The 24,640-nt window shown below is 40.9% G+C and overlaps 1 protein-coding gene across 1 annotated transcript in view; it reads left to right on the top strand.

The window, feature by feature from the left end:
* MAN1A1 (mannosidase alpha class 1A member 1) overlaps positions 1-24,640 on the top strand; it is a 203,686-nt gene that overhangs the window by 101,115 nt on the left and 77,931 nt on the right. The window contains exon 5 of the mRNA XM_075554619.1: positions 19,619-19,713. Within this exon, the coding sequence (XP_075410734.1) occupies positions 19,619-19,713 (95 nt within the window). The remainder of the gene's footprint in view (positions 1-19,618; positions 19,714-24,640) is intronic.

Raw genomic sequence — 24,640 nt, forward strand, 5'->3', positions numbered from 1 at the left:
CCTGGTGGTGTCGTGGTTACACACGTTGGGCTGCGATCCATGTGGTCGGCAGTTCAAAACCACCAGCCACGCCATGGAAGGAGGACTGGGATTTCTACTCCTGTAAATAGTTATAGTGTTGAAGTCCCAAGGGGGTCACTGGGAGTCACTGTTTGCTAGGTGGCAGTGAGAGAAACTTTGCAGGAGCAGATGGCCAGGCCTTTTCTCCTGTGGAGCCGCTGGTGGCTTTAAACCACCTACATTTTGGTTAGCAATGAAGGGCTTGGTCGTGGCACCACCAGGGCTCCGTGATGCATGCTCTGGGTTCCACAAGCTACATCCACACTCATGGTTTTTGTTTTGCCTGTATGTGGTAGAGTTACGAAACTGTATGCAACAGTAGTTGGTATTTACAATTGAGATCTTATGGGCCAAAGCCAAAAAGGCTGACGGGGTGGCCTTCTACAGAAAATGTTTGCCAGCCCTTAATCTTATAATCCTACAAATCCTGTCCTGTCACAGTACAACAATGTATACGTTAGCATATGATTATTCTTAGCACCATTTGAGGATTTTTTTCAAAACCTATTACTACTGAAATGACATACAACCATTTCTCACTTCTTAGCACGCTCCGGTTCCAAAGAGCAGGTTGTTATGTGAAAATCAGCATGATATAAAAAAGGAAGATGGCACAATGTGTCTCAAAATTCAAGATGACTGCATCATTGTATAACTGCTAAATTGTATCATTGCAATTTAACTGCCAAATTACTGAGAATCATGGCCCAGCCAAGATGCCATGTAGCTGTGACCATGGTAGCGAGCATTAGTCTCACGTACCTTGACAGTTATTATAGCCAGACACACAGATTAATACACAATACCATTGGATAGATTTTTGCTATTGTGATAAGTGTAAATGTCAGATAATAAGATAGGTGAGAAGTAGGTTTATTCAGTCCACGCGTTGTTTTACATGTAATAACACAGTCATACGGCCCTTATACTCCTTGAAAAAGTGACTTTGGAAATTATTGCTATAGGAGACACCTTCCTGTTGGAGAAAAATGAGCTAAAAAGAGCATTCTTAAAAGAAGAACTATTTTTTTTACCAACACACACATTAACCTTTTCATGACCTGTGGGACAGCGTGCATCACCCTTCCAATTTTCAGGGGTGAGGGGGCTCCTCTTCTAGTTATAGTGTGAGCTATTGCCCAGCAGGGACCTGTTTAACTGTAAGCATCTAAAGAAATCGTCTTCACCCCACAAATCCTACCACCAGAGCCTACATACATGTCCCACATAGTTTTATGAAAATCTATATTATCTCAAAAAGCTACAAAAAATGTTTGCCAAAATAACAATAGTGGTAATGATATGGGAAAGGTTTTCTTTTTAAAAAAATAGTTGTATTGGTATGGACTTCACATACCATAGCATTTAATCATTTAATCACATTAGGGCTGTGGGATCATGACCACACCCAAACAGAACGTTTTCTTCCCCCGCTCATTGTTGTTAGCTCCCGGTTTCCTCCCAGCTCCCCGGCTGTGCCCCTGGGTAATTATTAATCTAGCTATGTTTTATCTACAGAAAATCATACAAAACACAAACAGGAAGTGAATAGTAACAATAATGACTGGGCGGGGTGTAGTGGGGAACAGAAAACCTGAATCAAAAAGAAAGAAAATATTAAACTGGAAACAACTGTAAAACGGATCGAAAGGGAGCTCAAATGATAAGGTGTTGCATTTTAACCTAACTCCACCTGCCATAATGGACTTAACAATGCCCTCTGTCTGAGAGCAAGATGATTCCCTGGAGGTTTGGTCCGTGTGGGGACCCTGCCAATAGATTTTAGACTTCCCCTGCCAATAGATTTTAGACTTCCGCTGTCATCCATATCCTTCCACAAAACCAAGCGCTCACCAAAGAAGCTCTGGTATCACTCCCTCCTTCGGATTTGGATTTGATTATTTACAATCCTTGCATCAAACAGGCTGGTGTGCTTCTTCCATGTGGACTCAGTTGCTGCCTCACTTAGACAGCTGCTTGCTTGAAGACAAGCTTTTAAGACCCCAGATGCCATTTTAAGGGAAAGGCTTTCCGGGGCACTGTGTAAGTGGTGACCTGAATTAGTCATTTCGGTTGGTGGTTTGTCAAAATATAATAAAAGTCTTAGCCTATAGCTGTTTCTTCAGATTCTGTCGATGAATTGCCATCCCGCTTGAAAAGAAAGCCAAAGTTTCCATAATGACCTTAGTAAGCCCTGACTGTTTGTCAGACCGACTGCCCTCTCCCATTGATTTTGCATCCAACCATCATGCATTTTGCTGTTTCTTCAACACGCCTTGTGCGTGTTGTCCCTTGAAATATATGCTGGGCGTGAGCCTCCTGGCGGAGCCCCTGACATCCGTCTGGAATAGCATCCCTTGTCATTCTTCTCATCCTCTTCCGTACCTCCTGTAGTGCCTGCCTCGCTGACACGGGGCTGCAGGTGTTCCAGAGGCTTCCCAAGGTAGGGCAGAAAATGGAATTAAAGGATCGTTTTTCCATGAATTGTTTTGAAACCTTTTCATGTGTCTTTATTGTTTATGCTCTTTACTAGAATGCCTGCTCCAGGCAACTTGGTTCTATGCTTAAAAGTTTGCTTGACTTGTAGAAGTCCCTCAATAAATACTTGATGAATGAGTGAGTGATGTGAGCTCAGTGTGCTCTCCAAACAGAAGTCCTACTTTCAGAAATGTAACTTGAAAATAATAATAATAACTGTATTTTCAAATTATGTATGTATGTATAGGAGTATTCGTTTTATGGCTATATGCCTTTCCAAATCAGTGAAACCTGAGAGTGAAACAATAGGGCGATGGTTATATAAGTTCTGATATATCCGTAAATTAATATCCTCATTAGATATTTTAATCAACATTTTTAAATGTGTCGTTGATAAGGAGCGTTGCTGTGTGCCAAGGGGACTCCTGTAGGATTGAGTTGAACAGCCCGCAGGGCTTCCTGTACCACATTCTTTATGGAGCAGAGCACTGGGTCTTTGCTCGCTCAGGGCAGCTAGTGGATTTGAGTGGAGGGCCTTTTGATTAGCATCCCTGCTCTTTAACTCTTAAGCTACCAGGGTTCCTCTATAGAATATATATACCGTATATACTCGTGTATACGCCGAGGTTTTCAGCACAAAAAATGTGCTGAAAAACGGGTTTGGCTTATACGTGGGTCGGTGGTATCCCAGCGAGGTGTAATATCTCACAGGTGATTGCCGTTCCTCCGCTGTTCATTCAAAGCCCAGCTGACACTGCAGGGCTTTGGATGTTTGTTTAATCACATCTAACCAATCAGAGCCATTCTATGACGTGGATGGCTCCAATTTGCCAAAGCACCCATAGTGATTCACTTATGCCTGGCAGATGAACTGGTAAGGATGTGTCTATGGCTGCGCTCCGTCTCTCCCCTCTGGTCTCTGTGTTAATTCACATCCTGCATTTCCCACCCCAGGCTTATACTCAAGTCAATCAGTTTTTCTGGTTTCCCAGGTAATAATTAGGTACCTCGGCTTATACCCGGGTCGGCTTATATTCGAGTATCTACGGTAGGTTAGCAAAACAACATTCCTCTGGCTACATATTGTCCAAGTCCTGTTTCCTGTTTGCGTTCTTCTTTTTGTTTTATTATGTAACAAAAATAAAAATGCTTTTTGCATTTTAAAATCTTTTAAAAGGAAAAGAAAAATATAAGACATAAATATATGGCTAACAAAGCCTGAAATATTTACTGACTGTATACAGGAAGGATTTTTTGAGTTCCAGTATAGATTGTTGTATTCACTGCAGATGAAGTAAGTGGAGGTAGATTTAAGTCACTTTAAAATAATATTTAAAAGTTCAAAAGCAACCCAAACCAGTTAGGATAGATCCTTACTGGTTTAGTGTCTAAGATTTTAACAATAATTGTTCTTGGATAGATAGAGTTAATAGGATTCTATGTTTTTGTTTCTCATTTTATGATTTTGAATATTTTCATTTGAATATTCTGCTTCAGTAAAACATATACTACTTTCATGGCTTTTTTATACCTATACAATTTCCTATCTATGTAGTAAATCTTTCAAATTCAGTCGTCTGACAGCAAAATTTAGGCAAAACTCAAAGGAACCAGGTATAAGGCATCATGCAAAAAAAAAAGAATGTGTGTGTGTGTGTGTGTGTGTGTGTGTATATATATATATATATATATATATATATATATATATATATATATATATATATATACCACATTGAATGAAGGGGGAAGTGCAGAGTGGAGACCCAAGGCCCAAGTGTCGGCCACTGGAGATCCCCTCATAGAGGGGTTTAGGAGAGGAGATGGGTCAGTCAGGGTGCAAGGTAGTACCGACGAAGAGCACAGCTTTCCCCCAGATCCTGGATGCTTCCTCCCCCCAACTACCATGATCCAAATTCTACCTTGCAGGACTGGATAGGGCAGAGGTTGTACACTGGTGCATATGGGGGCTAGAGGCACAGGGAATCCAGGGTGGATGATACCTTCAGGATCAGGGGTGTGAGGGGCGATGCTGGGAGAGTGGAGGGTGAGTGGGTTGGAAAGGGGGAACTGATTACAGGGATCCACATGTGACCTCCTCCCTGGGAGAGGGATGGCAGAGAAGGGGGGGGAAGGGAGACTCCGGATAGAGCAAGATATGACAAAATAACGATGTATAAATTACAAAGGGCACATGAGGGAGGGGGGAGCGGGGAGGGAGGGGGAAAAAAAGAGGACCTGATGCGAATGGCTTAAGTGGAGAGCAAATGCTTTGAGAATGATTGGGGCGGGGAATGTATGGATGTGCTTTATACAATTGATGTATGTATATGTATGGATTGTGATAAGAGTTGTATGAGTCCCTAATAAAATGTAAAAAAAAAAAAGAAAAGGGAATAAAAAGAAAAGAAAATGATTAGGGCAAAGAATGTACAGATGTGCTTTATACAATTGATGTATGTATATGTATGGACTGTGATAAGAGTTGTATGAGCCCCTAATAAAACGTTTAAAAAAAATTTAGGCAAAACTTTAGAGGGGATGCTAATACATTAGGCACGGTGACAAGTCTTCCTTGTCATGACCTGGTAGGTAATAATAAGAAAAACAGTAGAACTATAAGCAACAGATGTAAAAAGCTCAGCAGATTTTAGGCCATTTACTGTATGGAGAAAAAGTCTAATATATCCTCTGATTATTCTTGAGGGAATCGTTCTCTTATGGCAAAGAATGATGATGAAGATCATTATTATCACTCTTTAAAAAGCACCTGTGCATTTAGTTAAAGCGATCTGCGGTTGAGAGAATGACTTCTTCTAACTGTACTTGGACACTAGAGTCTTCACAATTGAGTGTGCAGCCAGCAGTGAGAAACCATATCACGCAGTCGCTGTTCTGCGCTTTTACATCTGATGGCGAAACTGAGTCATCGCCGTTGTGCAGTCCACTGAGGCAAAACAGCAGGCAAACACCCGCACAGGTACACTCTAAATGTTTGGATGCACTCAGTGCTCTGACCGTCTGAAGGTGAGGTGCTGAGGGCCGCTTCTGCACACTTCACTAACAAAGATTGCATCTGAACTCAAAATACCAGGGGGTCGCAATGCTTTTGTTTAATATAGCTGTCATTTTTTTCTCCTGTTACTTTTCTATTGAACAAATATTTCCATGCTTTAATTGTGTGTATTTCAACTGATATGTGCTAACAGCTTCTCTATGGTGAATTTATAAATTCTCTTTCCAACTGAAACCACATAGAGTTGCTAGGTTTCATAAGCTCCTGTCTCTTCAGCAAGTATTATTTTTAAAAAGAAAAGCCAAAAAATGCATTCTTTAGAAAAATCAGAAAAGTGTCCCTTTTGATGTGAAATTTTCATTTAGAAATTATTTGCCACACTTAAGTATGTAATATTAACTGTTATCAGTGTAATGCATATCTTCCTAAACATTCTATTGGTTATTTGCCCTTAAAAAATGGGGATGAAGTGAGCTGCTAATAACTCATCTTTCAACCAATCAAGCCTACTTCCATCAAGTTGATTCTCACAGCTGCCTCTACACACGATTGCAGGCCTAGATAGGAGCTGCCCCATCTTTCTCCTGCAGCCAGCTGGGGAGTTCAAACTTCTGGTCATTAGAAGCTCAATCCTTACCCCACACACCAGGACTCCCTCCTTCTTTGGGCATTGCGGGATGGCTTGGATTATTGTTATTACTTGTCCTTGGCCAGGTGCTTCTAATGTTGGCATATCTAATATAATTCAAGGTTTAAGTATACCTAAGGATAATTCTACCCACAAGAGCAGTATAGCAATTGGGTTTCTGCTCCATTTATGTGAATATTTCACTTCTATATCGAATTCAGATTAGAATTTTTTGTAGGTAGCCAAGCATGTAGTCTTATTTTTTTCTCCAGCTCAAGTTCAGAGGGTTGATTTGCATTACAAGAGGGACATAATAACTTATCTTCATCCTCTTTCCTTTCTCTCAGCAACCCCCTCACCAGTCTATCTCTATAACAAAAGCATCTACGGTACTTTTTGCTTGAGAAAACACATCTTTATTGGACTCTAATTATTTCTCAAGACTTCTTTTTTCAGACAGTCTGTGTCATGCTGCCTGGTGCCATCCTTGATGTATCATTGCCTCCTACAACTAAAAGATCCATAACCAATGAAACCTGCTGCCTTTCCTCTGTCCCATTTCTCAGACCCAATGGTCTAGACGTCTCTGTCCTTGTGCTAAATAGGAGGCAGGAAGAGAGTAAGTGGTGGGGTTTCTTCAGACATTTGCTGTGCTTTTTTGACCAAAATGTATCCTCAGCCTTTGTATTTCAGGTCATTTGCTTGTGTTTCTTCTTATTTTTAATACCCTGTTGATCTAACTCTCTGCCCTGCTGTCTCTCTTGCATAATTCTCCCTCCTTCTCCATCCCCTTTTGCTTTATGTGTCCTGCCTTTTACCACCTTCCCTCAGGGGCTTTGAGCAAGCATGCATCCACACCCCCAAACCAGCGCATGTAGGCAACCACATATGTCCCAGCCAGCTCCCCTAAGAACTAACTTAACGTAATCTTTATTTTACCTCCTTTCCACAGTCCCTTCCTGTATTACCTGCTTTATGCTCTCTTTACATGTTAATATATGTCATTGCTTTAACGGCATATCTAAGAGTACTTATAAAAGATCAAGGCAAATTGGAATGAAATAACAATGGAGTAATGCTGCCTTGTTTTCCTGGTTTTAAGCTCCTCAAAATCAGGGCTCTTATTTTTTCTTGTGTATCTCTCATATTTCTCATCGCAAAGCTAAACATATAGTAAAAAATAAAAGAAACAAGAAGAAAAGTTTCTGTTGAGCTGACTCATGACAATGACAATCCTGTGTGTGTCAGAATATAGCCTGGCTCCATAGTGAGCCTCCCACAAGTAGAATACCAACTGTAATGTTGTAACAAATTGATATATTGCTGGAAACAATCACTAGTCAATGGGAAGATTTTAGAACAGCCAATTTGACAACCAGTGGGTTGAGTTATATATTTGTGCCCATTTTAAAGAAAGGTGAACTAACAGAAAATGGAAATTACTAAACAGTATCATTAAAATACATTTTTGCTGAAGATCAATTCTTAAGTCGCTGCAGCAGTCTATCAACTGAGAGCTGTCTGAGACTGAAGCCAGACTGAGAAGACATGGAATGAGGTATATTATTGCTGACATCATACAGATCTTGGCTAAATTCAGAGAATACCAGAACTATCTTTTCTTGTGTTTAATTGACTATGCAAATGCACTTGACTGTGTGGATCATAACAAACTAGAGACGAGTGTTCATTCCAGAGCTCCTCATGCTGCTCATTTTGAACCTGTACGCTGACCAAGAGGCAATCATTTGAGCAGAACAAGGGGTGCTGAATAGTTTAAAATCAAGAAAGATTTGTCGAGATTTTATCTTGTCACCATATTTACTTGGTCTCTATGCTGAGCAAGTAATCTGAGAGGCTGTATTAGACAACGAGCTCGGCATCAGGATTGGAGGAAGAGTCGAGCAACATACAATACGCTGGTGACACACCTTGCTTGCTGAATGTGAGGGGAACTTGAAGCACTTACTGAAAGCTACCACCTTCAGTGTGGATTACAACTCAATGCAAATAAAACTCCTCGTAATTAGGTCAAAAGACAATATCACGATAAGTAGAAAATAGTTTGAAGTTCTCAGGGATTTCATTTGACTTGCATTGACTTTCAGTACTCATAGAAGCAGCAGCCAAGGAATTAAACAACATATCTCATTTGACAAATCTGTAAAATACCTAAAAAGTATTCCTGTACAAAGATGTTACTTTGAGGACTAAGACACCCGACACCAGCAAAGGTGTTTTGAATTGCTTCATATACATTCGACAGCTGGACAATGAACAATCAATGTCTTTGAAGTAGGATATTGGCAAAGAATATTAAAAGTACCTTGAACTGTCAGAAGAACAAACAAATCTGTCCTCAAAGAGGTACAGGCAGGATGCTCCTTAGAAGGGAGGTTGGTGAAACTTCATATCATGTATATTTAACATGTGATCAGGAGAGGCCAGTCCCTGGAAGAGATCATCATGCTTGGTAAAGCAGATAGTAGATAGTCCATGCAAAAGAGGAAGACTCTCAATGAGGAGGATTGATACAGGAGCTGCGATGGTGAGGACGGTGCAGGCTCCAGCAGTGTTTTGTTCTGTTCTACATGGGGTCACTGCAAGTCAGAACAGACTTGATGGCGTCTTGCAAAAATAACAACAGGGGTAAACGCCAACAAGCAACCTTGTGGTTTTCAGCTTTAGTGCAGTGACCATTGACGCAACCTAGGGACTCGAGCCACGTAGTAAGTGTTTACAATAACAACCTGATAGAACAGAGAAGCACCTGGGAAAAAGTCTTATCTCGGGCCTTTGTTTTACAAGAGAGACGCAACAGTCCGAGAGAAGTAAAGGGTCCTCTCTTCATTGGGCAGGACAGGTGAGTAGCAGTTCTGACTCCCAGTTCATTGTGCCTCATACCGGCACAGGAAAAGCACCGGGCCCATTCCAGGAAAAGGAGTCGGTAGTTGCTGCCTTACTGATCACAGCCTAAAATTCTCACAAAGAAAGCGACTCAAGTTACATAAAGAAATTGGAGACTTATTTGAGGAAAATCATTATCATACTTCAACAAAGTATGCTATTCATTCACATATCAACTTTTATTCTTTTTGACTAACCCCAAAACCTACTGCCAATGAGTCAGTTCTGACTCAGCTACTCAATGTAGTATTTCTCAATCTGCATATCATTACAGGAGCAGATACCCTCACCTTTCTCCCATGGAGTAGCTGGTGGACTTGAACCACTAACCTTTAGACCAGCGGTTCTCAACCTGTGGGTCGTGACCTCTTTGGGGATAGAATGACCCTTTCACAGGGGTCGCCTAAGACCATCAGAAAACACATAAATATTTCACAATGTATAATTACATATTATTTCGTGATTAATCACTATGCTTTATGTTTAATTCTATTCAGTTTGTAACAGTGAAAATACATCATACATATCAGATATTTACATTACAATTAATAACAGTACCAAGATTACAGTTATGAAGTAACAATGAAAATAATTTTATGGTGGGAGGTCACCACAACATGAGGAACTGTATTAAAGGGTTGGGCATTAGGAAGGTTGAGAACCACTGCTTTAGACTGATAGTCCAATGCTTATTCAACAGTGCCCCAGAGCGCCTTGTTTTGACTAATGATTGGTGTTAAGTGACTTTATACCCATGTTACTGGGGCAGGTACAGCTCAGAGAAGGAGCGGAGCATGAACGCGCAATTCAAAGGCTGTAACAAACATCATTGAGTCATGTATGTAGAATTGGTGTATTTCCTACTGGGGACATTCTCAACACCCAAAATAAAATTCATTTTTTAAAATTCCACTTAATTTTTTTCATTTGGAATAAAAGATTAGAAGCTGAAGAGAACCCAAACCTGTAAGGAAATAAAATGGAAATTGTTCTTTTAAAAAAAATGGGGTGTTTTTTTTTCATCGAAAAGCAAGATAAAGCTACAGTGCTATTCACTCTGTTTTGATCTATGGCTACTGAAAAGTAAGAATGCATGTCACTGTCTTTAGCATTTTCTCTATAATTAATAGGTGGGAGAAGTTTAGTGCTTTCAGGGCTTTTTTTCCCCAGGAGAATAAATAACATTTTCTTCTTTAATTGCCTGAAGACAAGAGATTGAATTGTCTCCCTTGGAATGAACCACAAAAAGAAAATTTGGACAACAAAAAAAGATCATCTAATGAAGTATATAACAAAAATTTAAGCCCACGATGCAATTTGTCAAATATTCTTTTTTAATTAGAAAAATAAACACACTTCAATTTTAGATTTTGATCACTTAAAGAGAAAGGGATGAAGATCAGGAAAAGGCAGTAAGAGGAAGCAATGTGCAGTGCACCGGAGGCCTGCAGGGAGAATCCTGTGACTGAGGACCGCAGGCCCCTGAGGTGGCACGATGCTGGCTGGCTTGTACTTGACTACAGCTGCCCCTGGACCCACCCGCATCAGCGAACAATCCCAGAGCACAGGGCCTCCCTGCACCTCACATTCCTCATCTGTATTCCAAATGATGGGAATCGATGGCCTTGGACGTTGCAGTAAGGCTCACGATTTTTATATATCTTTCTTCTTAACATTTGAACATTTAGAGGTTCCACTCTAAATTGAGAACCCAAAATTGCTTCACTAATACTCACTAGCTGAGTGATTGACTTTGGCCCATAGTATGTGTGTGTTGCGATTTCAGCAATGTTCTGCCGAAGATAGAACATCTCTGTGACATCTTGAACTGAAAGCTTGATGTAATAGAAACGGGTAGTAAGCAACCCCTGCTTATCCTAATGGGGGATTAGTGTTTGATCTTTGAACAGCCAAGTTTTCAGTGTGAGCGTTTGAAGAAAGGCTTTGATGTTGATTGTGCATTTCAAACTGAAACACGTCTGAACTGAAAATGTTTGCTTCCAGCGCTGCCTGATCCTATTCAGTTCATCTTTACTTCCTCTTTGCTCTGGTATGTAAATATTCATCAGGGAACCCAAGACTAGAAAGGCAGAGAAAGCCATGCATCTTGTTTACAGCCTCTCTAACCCTATCCACGAGAGTGAGGCAAAAAGATAAATGCTCTGATTTAAGTGATTTTAAAATTTGACGTTCTTAGGTTACTAATCAAAACAGCAATAAAATTGTGGTGGTGGTTCTTAAGTGCAATGAAAAGATTCAGTTTTAATGTAGTTTTTTAAAATTTTAAACTTTTGACAATAAAAGTTTTAATTTAAAGTTATTTGTTAGTTACATGCTTGAAAGATTATCACAGGAGCTATTTCATCTTGTTTTACTACCTTTCTGTCACAAAATTATATTAATTTTGATTCTTTTAAGCAGAATATCTATAGGGAAAAATCTTTTTCAAGATTCTTCTTATCAAATGTCCGCCTATCAAACTGATTGGTGTTCGTTGCACAAAATCCCTATTTTATTTTAATATCCATTAAAATACAAGCTGATGTCTTCTACTTTCCACAGGGATTTCACAGTATTGGCTTCCATCTTTCAGTGCATTTTCTTAATTTTACTCCTTCCCACTACATGCAAACCTTGAATATCAAGAATTTTTTAATTTTTATTGTATCTTTGATACAGTTTTATAGAGAAGATCCTCAGTTTACTTTAAACAGTGTCTACACATTGTGTTTCAACCCATCCATTTCCATCTCCTCCAAGTCCTACCACTTATCCGCTGTCCTCCCGCTGCTCCCTCTTCCCCTTCCTCCTGCTTTCCAGCCCTTGTCCTTGCTAAATGCCACCCCTCTGAGCTTACATGGTTGATTCTTCCAACACAGGTCTTCAGACCTGGAAGGTGAATAAGGACCTTAGTCTTGGGGATACCACATCTCTAGGCACCAATAAGCCTAGTCACTTTCATGATTTTGAGTTTGTTCCATATTTCCTCCCATTCTAAAGAAAATCTTCTAAGTCAGAGGTGGGGAAACTTTTTTTCTGCCAAGGCCAACTTGAATATTTATAATATCATTCCCAGGCCTTACAAAATTAGCCTGCTATAGTTGGCCACGCATGTAATGAATCCACACCTAATGTGATGGCTGGAACTGCTTCTCTGTAGTGAGGCACGTGATGTGAGCTGGTGTGGATGATTTCATGGGCCTTAGAGAGCCTGTGGGCCTGATATTCCCCATGACTTGAAATTGAATTGGATTGAAATTGAATAAAGCTTACATACAGTTTCATTGAAAGTATCAGTGAGTCCATGAACATTTTTGATCCAAAACTTTGCATTTGTGTCTGAGGTTGAGACTCTAAAATCTAAAAAGTCCATGGAAAATTCAAATGTGTTATAATTTGATCCTTTTAAATCAGGAACCATCTAGTTCTCCTGATGTCCACATTTTATGGGCGATTGGTGATACATGCTCCCTTAATCCTCTGGGCTAATTGTTTTCGTGTGTCTTTCATTGTTCATCCCTGTTCTTTCTTCTGGATAGGGAGAGGAAATATTTGTACCTTAGCTGTTAGACAATGAATGTTTAAGACCCAATTGCTACTTAGAAATCAAAATTGACTGTCAGATTAGTACTTGGGCTGTTAAGTACAAGTTCACCCACAAATCCCCCCACTAACTCATCCAACAGGAATAAACACTATCTACTCCCATAAAGATATACGGTCTTGTAAACCAGAAGGGGGATGTTCTAGTCTGCACAGTAGGGTACCTATGAGCCAGAATCAACATAGTGGCAATGGGTTTGGTTTGGGGGGAATTTTTTTAATAAAAATAATTTTGCATCAATGGACATTGGGCCTCCATTCAAGTACTCCCTCAATGCAAGAATACTTTGTTCTATTAAACTGGCCTTCCATGAAGCTCACCTTCCCAACACAATCACTGAAGACAAAGAGGGTGCATAAGCAAATGGGTGAAGAAAGCTGATGGTTCCCGGCTACCAAAAGATATAGCATCTAGGGTCTTAAAGGTTTGAAGTAAATAAGCAGCCATCTAGCTCAGAAGCAGTAAAGCCCACACGGATGAAGCCCACCAGCCTGTACGATCACGAGGTGTCGAAGGGATCAGGTATCAGGCATCATCAGAACAAAAATCATAGTGAATGAGGGGGAGTGCAGAGTGGAGATCTAAAGCCTATCTGTAGGCAATTGGCCATCTCCTTATGGAAGGGTTGTGGGGAAGAGGTGATCCAGTCAGAGTGCAGTATACCAATGATGAAACATACAACTTTCCTCTAGTTCCTCCTACCCCCAACTATCATGATCCCAATTCTACCTTACAAATCTGGCTAGACCAGAGCGTGTACACTGGTACAGTTAGGAACTGGAAACACAGGGAATTCAGGGTGGATAATCCCTTCAGGACCAGTGGTGAGAGTGATGATACCGGGAGGGTGGAGGGAAGGTGTGGTGGAAAGGAGGAACCGATTATAAGGATCTACATATAACCTCCTCCCTGGGGGACAGACAACAGAAAAGTGGGTGAAGGGAGATGTCAGACAGTGTAAGACATTACAAAATAATAATTTATAAGTTATCAAGGGTTCATGAGGCTGGGGGAGCAGGGAGGAAGGAGAAAAATGAGGAGCTGATGCCAGGGGCTTAAGTAGAGAGCAAATGTTTTGAGAATGATGAGGGCAATGAATGTACAAATGTGCTTTATACAATTGATATATGTATGGATTATGATAAGAGTTGTATGTGCCCCTTATAAAATGATTTTTAAAATAATAATTTGCATCTTTGCCAGTCTCTTTTTGGTAATTGTGTTTTTGATCCTGAATACTAGTTTTTTCATTGAGGAGGTGATGTTTGAGATCATCATTCCCGCTGTCCCATTTTCCTTAGAAGACCAAAGGCTAGAAGTAGGCGACCAAGGCAGACGGTGCATTGAAGCAGAGGTGGAACCAAAGCTGGGATCTGGCGCTCTCCATCCTGGCTGTCCCCATTAAAGGAGCTCTGGAGGACCGCTTCGTGCCCTTTCTGTGATGACTTGCTCTTCGGCACATTCCCCAAGATGTGCCACATATAACTTAATTGATCATTTGAATGATTTGTGACATTTCTCCCTCATTCTTTTAGCAAAATTAATTTATATGCTTATTTTGAATTTTACTAAATATCATGTCAGGGAGAAAGATGTTCGTTCTCTTTAAGATCTTTGTTTCCTGTCTTAAAAGTAACCTCTCCTCATAGGCCCCAGGGGAAGTGGCACATAAACATTAAGAAATGAAATTGAACCAAGTTCAGATGATTTCATTTAAATAACCAATGGGTCCACGAATGATTTTATCCAAAAATATTTTTAATTCTGTCTGAGATTGAGACTCTGAAATCAAAGAAGGCCTCAAAAAGTTTGTGGAATTTCTGTTGGGATTTAGTTAATTCTATTTTTTTTCCCACAAACTCTTGATGCTCCCCTCAGACTGGTGACAATATTTATAGATGATGGAAGCTATTGGGAAAAGGCGTGACATTGGGAAAATACTGCAATAGCACTGGTTCCTCATTAGAGTGGGCCAGGTGTATTCATTAATATTGAAGATTTGTGGAGCACAGACTGCTTTGTCAGATACTGGGTAGATGCACAGCGACAGCACGGCAAAGCCCCGGTTCGTGAAGAGCTTTGGAGAGCGCCGGCGATAAATATATAGCAAGCATAATCACTAGGAGAAGATGAACGATAAGGCAGAAGTAGACAGAGTTCTGTGAAAGACAACAAAGGCTGGCCAGGGTTACATGGAGTTGTTAGAAAGGATGTGTCCTAAGAGAGGACACAAAACTGACGTCTGAAGATAAGGGTGAATGAGACAATGGACCGCTGCAGATGAGGGAACAGCAGTGGCGAATGCTCAGAGGTGGAAGCGCTGCTGCCCTCACCCGTTAAGTCACACTCTTAACTACTTTCTCATCTCATGGGAACGCTGGGATGGAACCCGCATATGTAAACAAAATGACCGATCCTGAGTGCAGATATTAGATAATGAAGGCGAAATAGACAGTCATTCTCCCGGCCTTTAGAAAGGGGATACAGGGAACCCTGATGTTAATTGTATCTTGCCTTCTGTAACAAATTATCCTGTAATGCTGGTTGTTCTTGTGGAAACTCATTCGGCAAAGATCCTGACCTGGAGTTGGGACCTGCCCTTTGAAGATCAGTTGAATTTGATTAGCCAGTAGCTGACAGATGAGAAACTGAAAATATGACAATAAGGCAGACTAAATTTGAGTGAACGTTTTGGACCACAAGGACTCTAGCTAGAGTCAGGGTGATCTTTGAGAACAGAGGGGAAGTGGTTGTATAATAGGGAGGTCTGATTCATTGAGGCCTTTGAAAAGTCAGTGGAGCACGTTTGACTCGGTATTTTTGACAACAGGGCACAAAAAAGTTGTGTGATCAAAAGAGATATTTAGTCTTGTTAATGTTCAACTTTCAGAAACCGATGAACAGAAACAAGAGAGCGGGGGATTAGGTGGGACTTTACTTTTCTCTTTAATCGTGCTATTTTTCTATCTGGTAATGAACACAGACTCTGCTGGCGTCAGAGAGAGGGGGTGAGCTGTGTAAGAGACATTTCGGAGCTGTTTACAGTAGTGCCCTGACTACTAAAGACTAATAAACCAAAAGTTAAAATGCTTTTTCTCTCATGATCTGGGGATTGACCAAACAGTAGCATCACTGATGAAACCAGGGGAAATTTCCCAGAACATCACATCAATAATTCTGTTTTAGACATGTTTCAGAAGACAACAAAGCACCCACATCATGATGATAATTCTACAAATAATAAAAGTACAGAGCTAGAGTACAAATGGAAAGTTGAATTAACACATGCATGGCTTCTGTAGTAGTAGTTGGCTGCTAGTGGAAAAGCCATCGGTTCAAAGCCACCAGTCACTCCACAGGAGAACAGGCCTGGCAGCCTGCTCCTGTATAGAGATTTCCAGCCTAGGGACCCCTGTCCTGTACGGTCACATGCATCAAAATCAATTCAATGGCACCCAACAACAAAGCTTCCCCCAAACCCACTGCTGTTAAGCCAGCTCTGACCCATAGCAACAGCTCCTCCAGGACATAATCAAACAGCCCCTCAGGTTTCCTGGGCTGTCCTTTACGGAAGTACACTGGTGCAGCCCCTCCAGGACAGAATCAAACAGCCCCTCAGGTTTCTGGGCTGTTCTTTATGGAAGCAGACTGGTGCAGCTCCTTATAGAGTGGCTGCTGGGTTGGAACAGCCACTGAGCACGTAACCACGCTGCCACCAGGGCTCCTACAGAATCGATAGGGATGCTCATTTCAATATCCATCTGCCTCTAAGGATAAATGCTCATTGTGTGTGTGTGTGTGTGTGTGTGTGTGTGTGTGTGTGTAGGCAGTCCTAGTGGCACAAACAGTAAAGTACTATTAGCCAAAGGTTAGTGGCTCAGACTTGGTTTGTTTCCGAAAGGCCACAATATTGGCAGCCCTATGGAGCCGTTCTCCAGACATGGAGTTGCCATGAGTCAGGATTGACAGTAGCCATGATGTGTCTGTGTCTGTCTGTGTGTGTGTGTGTGTGTGTGTGTGTGTTCTATTGAGGCAATGAGAAAAAAACAATAAATCTTATAGAAGGCACTGAAACAGTGAATAAAACCCGACAAGAAAGACTCTTCGGCAGTAACTAAGGAAAGTCCTTTGGAAAATACAAGTGCTCATTATCAACATAAACATGACAGCTAACCTTTTTGGAAAGGTGACAGTGTGTCCTAAACTCTTTAATATAGTCAACTCTTTAAGCTCCTAACTCCTTTTCAAGAAATTTACATAACACGGAAGACAAACTGTAAACTCACATCATCTTGGATGCTATAAGCGTATGGTATGGGCCGTAAGGATTCTGGCTTGGAAGTCATAGCATGTGTTTTTGAATCCAGCCTCATTTCTTCAAGTTGGGTAAGCTTAAGCAAGATGCTTAACATCTCTGTATGTAAGTTTCCCCGTCTACAAAATGAGGCTAAGAATGTAATTTGTAAAGGACTTGGAGAGAAATAATGGGCTCCTCGATATTACAGAGTTGAGGACACGCCGCCATCTTTCAAAAGAGGCTAGCTGTCCCGTAGGGGCTGTTGCTATGGGTCAGAGTCGGCTTACTGCAGTGGGTTTGGGGGAAGCTTTGTTGTTGGGTGCCATCGAGTTGATTTTGATGCATGCGACCGTACAGGACAGGGCGGCATTGCTTCCCAGGGACCCCTAGATGGCCTGGAAATGACTAGCTAAAGCCTTGTGGTCGAAGGTGACCTGGAATTCTGTAGAGTTAGGAAGAAAAGGACACGTTGATATTTTCTTTCTCCTCTTCATCCATGTACAGGTTGTTGAAACAGCACATTACCTCCATTGAAGAGAGTTATTTTTCAACTTAGGAAGAAAATAACAAAAGTTACCTCATTTTTACTGCTTTCTGTACTACAAATGTGTACCTGTGCTTTGTGTACTGGAAAATTCTGATTAATTAAATTGACTGTCAACCAAGGTTTTGCATTAGAAGTCTTTGTGTTGTCGTTGTGTCGCTGAGCACCTAGACAGCACAGGGTACACCAGCGCACACTTTCTGCACGCACCAGTCATCAACATGCAGTACATTCTTCCTGGTGTGTGGCCCTTCTCACTGCCCTTCCTGAGTTGTTAAAACTCACTTTATCTTGAGTTTCAGTACAAAATGAGGATTTGATTGGTTTCAAAAGAGAAGAGTTTGGGAAGCAGCCCCAACACTGGCATGACTTGATCAGCTTCAGCTGGGAGGGAGCCTCTGGGCCTGGATTTCTTTGCAAAGAAGGTCAGTCCTTGAAGCAGGAGTTAGCTGGAAACCCTTTGCTCTGGAGAAAAGCCACGTGTGACTTCTTGGAGGAGCATGAGCAGATGTCTCCCACAGACTGGGGGAGAGCTGGCCGCCATCCCCTGCTCAGCTGTGCTCTCCCAGCCGCTCTCCTGTCTCCCTCAGTTGAGAAGCAAGCACAAGGGAATATTAAACTTTCACACGCACCCTTGCTCAGTTGTGTACTGTAGGCACCGAGGCGTGACAAAGCACTAGTCCTTCCTTCAAGTCTTAAACTGTGAATAGATATCCTCTAATACATTTTGCGAAAGCAAAGTTTTGCTCTAATGAGTTGTCTTCTCAAAACCCCTCTTAACGGAAAGATTCTTATCCTGTTATGCTCATGGTCCTGCCAGATGTAGGCCCATGCTGTGGGTGCCCAACTTCCTTTACCGGTAGTCCTCTTGTCAGACTGAAAGACCCATGCCCCGTTCTTTCCTGGCCCCACAGCCTCCACTCTGTGCTGTCACTGATCCCTTCAGGAATGTTCTCTCCACTTTCCACTTGTCACTTCAGTTTCAATGATTATTACCCTCACTGCCATTGAGTTGATGCCGACTCATAGCCACCCTATAGCACAGGGTAGAATTGCCCCCTGTGAGTTTCTAGGCTGTCACTCTTTACGGGAGTAGAAAGCACTGTCCCTCTTACAAGGAACAGCTGGTGGTTTTGAACTACTGACCTGACGGTTAGCAGCCCAATGTATAACCACTACACCACTGGGACTCCTCTACTATTACTGTCTCCATATAAATGCTGCTTATAATCCCCATCTCAGTGTTACCTTACCATAAAGCCTTACTGAACTCAATGGATTTTCTCTTCAGCTTTCCTTTCATATCTCCACCTTATTTGCATTTTAATTATTTATATGCCTGTATGATCATGCCTAAAGAGGCCTATTAACATAGTGGGTTACTTATTGGGCTGCAAATTGCAAGGTCAGCCGTTCAAAACCACCAGGTGCTCTAGGAGAGACAGATGAGATTTTCCATTTTCATATAGGTTGACAGTCTTGAAAACTCACTTTCTTATAGGATCATTGTGATTTAAACGAACTCAATGGCAGTGTGTTTGGTTTGATGTTTTCTTGTCTACTAAACTCTGAACCCCATCATTTAACTCTGCCTCTTTCTGTCACCTACACTTAAAATAAGACTTATCAACAACTCATAATAAAGTCTTTTTAAGATTTCTCCTTTCTTCTTGCCTCAGGAAGCAAATATGCGAAAGCTGGGGCAAACTCCTGATTCTCAGCCCAGGACTGATCTCCAGCTCAGTGGTTAATGAGGCTTGACTGTTTGAATTGTGTGGCATCACTTGGAGGCCCCTGATCATAGAAGTCTCAGACATTAGTATCATTCAAATCATTCCACTCGCCCCGCTCGTGCACAACCAAGATGCGGACAGCCGCCCTACAGCATGCTGGCCTTCTGGGCCATCCTTGCTTTACTTAGTAAATACTTTTATTTTTAAGAGGGGGAAGCAATTCAATCATTTGAAAAAACTTTTCCTTTTTCCCACAGAGAATTTTAAAGTAGAATGTGCTATCCCACCACAGGTGCTGTAAGTATGTTTCATTTTGCTTGCAATCGTAGCTTATGTAACTGTTTAACTTTGCAGATATTTCGAAAGAAAGCAGTGGAACTTGGGGTAAAATTGCTACCTGCATTTCATACTCCTTCTGGAATACCTTGGGCATTGCTGAATATAAAAAGGTAACACTCTTCATTTTTGACAACGTATTTAAGTTGAAATATTTCAGATAATGATCTGACAAGTAGATGGGTAACTATCTTGATATCAGTAACCAGTTGACTCCATTGGGAATCTTAGGGCTTGGCTTTGTGTTGGAAGCTATGCACTTCTCCTTGTTTCTTTGCCTCAGAGTGGTCCCTGCCGTGGGCTGGCATGACCCCGATCGACTCCTCAAGCCAGAAAGCCTCGACAGTCTTTGAAACTGTCATCAAAACATTTCACATCTCAGGAAATAGAACTTCCTAAAGGCACTTACTTCACTTAAGCTGCCAGAGTTATTGACACCCTGGTAATGCTGTTGATAAACATTGGATTGTTAATCATCAGGTCTGTGGTTCAAACCCACCAGCAGATCCCAGAGAGAAAGTTGAAGCTGTCTGCTCCCACATTTACAAAGCCCGAGAAACCTTAAATAAAGCCACTATGACTTGGAATCGAATCAGTAGCGGTGGGTTTTGTGGTTGGTCAATGATCAGATCCCCCATTCAAGAAAATTGGTTCAACTGACAGGAAGGATTTGAGACTGCTCAGCTTACAGTTGTAAGAAGGAGCTGTTCTAATCCAAACTGCTTATCCCATTTGGTAAAGAACCCAGGAATGCCAAGTCCCTGGGAATGTGTCCCCAAGAAAATCCCAGGCTGAACAGACTTCTTAATGTTCTTTGAGGGTGTGGTTTGAGTTTTTATGAAAGCATGATCATTTGTTAATGACAATTTTTTTCTTAGACTTGTTTTTTTAACTCCTTTCAACCCGTACGTAACCAGTCACATATGCGTCTCTTTGTGATGGTGAGGATAGGTGATGTTATCAAAATAAAACGTGAGGCACTGCTGTAGACACTTTATAAGCATTACCACATTGAACCCTCATGGCAACTGATAGCATAGAAATGATTGTTATTTCCATTTCACTAATAAGAAACTTGAGTTACAAAGGAGAAAAGTTGCTTGCCTAACATCAAACAGTAAGTAAATGATACAGTTAGAATTTGTCCTTTGGTGTTTATACATATTGATGCATAGGAACAAATTAAACCACGTTCTCTTTAAAAGCGCGCAGAGGTTGCAAGGGGTGGCTTGCACATTTATTTCTTAATTATTTCAGGTGTATTCTTTCCTATAAACACCTTATGAAATTAATCATTGTTAGCAGTTTTTGTTTTCTTTAGCTAAGAACCAGTTAAATACTGTCCTGCTTTAAATGTCATATATGTAGACCATGAAATAAGTCATTTTTTACCTACCTGTAGTGTGTGTGTGTGTGTGTGTGTGTGTGTGTGTGTGTGATGTGTTTACAGTGGGGTGCAGCCATGGAGGCAGTGAGATAGAGAGAGAATCCACAACTCTGAAAGAATAAAACATAAGCTCACTGTCACTAATACCATCCTATACACAGGCCAGAACTGCCTCTGTGTGTTTTCAAGGTAAAAACCTTTACAGGAGTAGCAAACATCATCTTTCTCCCTAGAAGCAGCAGGTGGTCTGAAACTGCTAACCTTCCAATTAGCAACCCAAACTCCCTGTCTCTCTTGCCACAATTCTACCTCAATTCACTGCCATTGAGTCCATTGCAACTCAGCGACTGTAAGAGTAGAACTGGCCCTGTAGGTTCCAAGACTAACCCTTTGTGGACGTGGACAGGCCCATCTTTCTCTGTGGGAGCAGCTGGTGGGTTTGGACTGGTGGGTTCGACCTTGCTATTCGCAGCCCAATACATAGGTGTGCTGCTGTGTCTCATGTGCTGGCTCAGGATCAGATTTTCCCTTAGACGTCCTAAGGCTTTCTCTGCTAGCTTGAAGATCACAGTAGATGCTGCAGGGTCTTAAGACAGGACTGGGTATGCGATTAGCCTGGTGTTGGTATGAAGTCCCATAATTCCTTATTAATTTTTATTAGACTTTCTATTATCAATTTCCTAGATTTTCTATCTGTTGGTAGTATTTTGGCCAAGTACTAGTCTCTTATTTGTAATGAAATCTGTTCACCAATATCCTGGGCAAAATGATCACGTTTTTCATTACCTATATTCTGAGAAAAGTGGCATAAGCAGAAGAGTGCACTGAGTTTTTTAGTTCTCTAAAGCGCTGGTTCCAGGCCTTATGCCACTCTAGAGCTGCCTAAATCAGGTCCACAGTTAAACACAACAGGCTTATTTTTAACCTGAAATGTGGGCTGACTCCATGACTTGGGGGTTCACAGACCACTTTGAGATTATGATAAAACATGACCTTAGCAAAACCTGCAAGTTTCTGAGTACACAGTTTTGTATAATTTCATAAAGTTAAGAGTACTTCAAGAGCCCATCTGTATTTTTTTAAATCCTGGAGTAGGTGACTGCTCAAACCTTCTACCATAAGGTTTATGGAATTAGTTCTTAGTGCTTTTCAAAGGCAATAAAGTTGGCTCATGGCCTTATTCAACTTTCTTAAAAGGGCCATAGGCTGATATTTTTGCAATAATTCAGTGAATCATGATAAGGTGCTGTTAACTTTTAATTCTCTTAAATATGAGAAATTGGATTTTTTGAAAGATATATTTAACTTAGTGTTTATTTACGGCAACCAAGTGAATTGTTCCTTGATTGAATATCTTTAGTGAACAGTAGAGATGTGTTTTAGTACACAGAGGAATATTTGTAAAGATTATTAAACACTTGATTCCTTTTGTATCTTTCATATCTATGGTTCCTGAAAACTCACTAACATGGTGTTCAAAAAGCTTTATAAGATCTTATATTGTAAATAAATAAATTAATTAATTAAAAGATCTTATATTGTATTTATGCTATCTTACATTAGAATTTTTGTTTTTCATTACAAAGATAGGAAAATTGATTACGTGAAAGAAAACAGTGATTGTGAAAAAAATAGTGTGCCAGTATTTATGTTTTCTCTGCTTTTTCAAATTAGGCTAGAAGAAATTAGGTGACCATTTGGCAGCTGATAAGAATATATTTAATTTGTTCCTGGCAACCCACATGAATTTTTTATTTTACATTTCATCCACTCTCATTCCCATTTGCTAAATAGCAGTTATTTGCCCAAATTCATACAATAAGCATTGGCCAAGTTGATTGTAATATCAATCCCCTAGCGTTTCTCCTGTCCCCTTGTCCAGCCAAGGGCTTTCCTCTCACCTGCTCTCCTTCCAGCCGTGAAGCTGATTTTTCATCTGGAGAAATTTCCTGTAGGGGAAGAAAACGACATTTCATATTTACCTACAATCATGACATTTCAGGATCTGCTGTTCATGCCGACCGTACACACGTGTGCTTGTTTCTGAATCTATGTTCACAGTATGGGTCAGGGGATAAGGGACAACTGGTTTGGAGACTCTTTGGTAGTTTTTGAAGGCTGTCGCTAATGAGAGGGGGAAATGTTTGCCAAACAAAACCAGATTTTCTTAATTACCTTCTCAGAACAAGGGAGTGTTTGTGGAAGAATGCCCAAGAGGAAAAGACCACTTGAGGATAGGTTTTAGAATATCTACCTGTCACTGCTGCCTGGTTTTGCAGTTCTAGGCACGGATTTGATGGGAAAGGCACAGATTGTGCCAGCTGCAATATCGTAGTCCTGCTTTCTGCTCTCAATGGTGCCAACAGTGAGGGGTGTCCCTTTGCGACACCTGGATGTCAACAACAATGTGAACTTGTTGGTATTATCTGCCCAGTTTGCTCTAGGATACCTGTTATTACTGCCTAAATAAATAACTTTCTTAGCCTTTACTTTGTGGGGGGATAAAAAGTATTTGAGTCTCTACTGGGATGAAAATTCCAGGCGGGTTTTGAGCATATTGAAATTTTTGTTTGTTTGTTTCTCTTCACTTTATTCAAAAAGATAATAAACATGGTATTTGCCCTCAAGGGGTTCACAGCCTGGCTGGCCAAGCAGGATGTCTAATTTATGTTGTAGTGTGCACTGATATACATTAACTGGAAAGTGTTCAGCTGCGCCCAGGAGAGAGAGAACAAGTTCTCACCGGGCTGGATTTAAAGCAAGCAGTTTTTGAACTGGTTGGATCTATGTCCTTGAAGCCAAAACACGAATAAGGCAAGTTGGATTTTCAGCATTTGTGCAAATTGAGAATATGTAGGGAACTAAATAATTTACTTGTGTGCTGCAGTAAGAACTGTGTCCCAAAGCTGGTTTAGGCAGGGCGGGGGAGTTTGGTTTGTTTGTCCTTAATCTCTTTTGGCTACATCTACAGTAAATTATTTGTTGAAGAACTGCCATATCCACTTGTCAGGTAATAGGAGTTGTGATTTAATAACAATAAGTAATTTGACTGAGAAACAACTTAGGTGCTGTATACAGGACCTGACAAGACTAATACGCTCTTGTCGCCAGTACAGTGGTAGAGGGAAGATGCGTATGTTTCATAACATCACTGCTAAAAGAGAATCATTGCCTTTTTAGCAGATTAGATTTTGGTAGCACTCAATTTCTCTAATGCGAATATGTCAGAGTTTGATGTCTGATCTTGTTATCACTATCAGCAATACATTCTTTTCCCCTCAAATCTGAGTAAGAAAAATCACCTCTGCGGCTTGTAAAATTAAGTATATCACCATTTCCATTTGCTAGGTACAATTCAAGCCCAGGTAGAGTAGAATTATTAGATTTTTAGGTTTCCTTAATTTAAAATAATGCAGCTAATGTTCCCATTATTCATTTCTATAATAGAGCACACAGGCTAAGCTTTCTTAATAATCATTCTATCCTTCTTGATAAATGAGTTACTTTTAGTTCTACAGGTATGCACCGCATAACGTTTGTTCGGGCAGCATCCGACCTGGTTTACATCCATGCCGTGGGGGGATGGGCTTGCTTCGAAGGGTACCAGAAGGCCAGGTTGGCATGGCCACGGCAGCCACAGCTGGGTTGCAGCT

This window comes from Tenrec ecaudatus, chromosome 7, assembly GCF_050624435.1.
Source record: "Tenrec ecaudatus isolate mTenEca1 chromosome 7, mTenEca1.hap1, whole genome shotgun sequence".
NCBI lineage: Eukaryota > Metazoa > Chordata > Mammalia > Afrosoricida > Tenrecidae > Tenrec > Tenrec ecaudatus.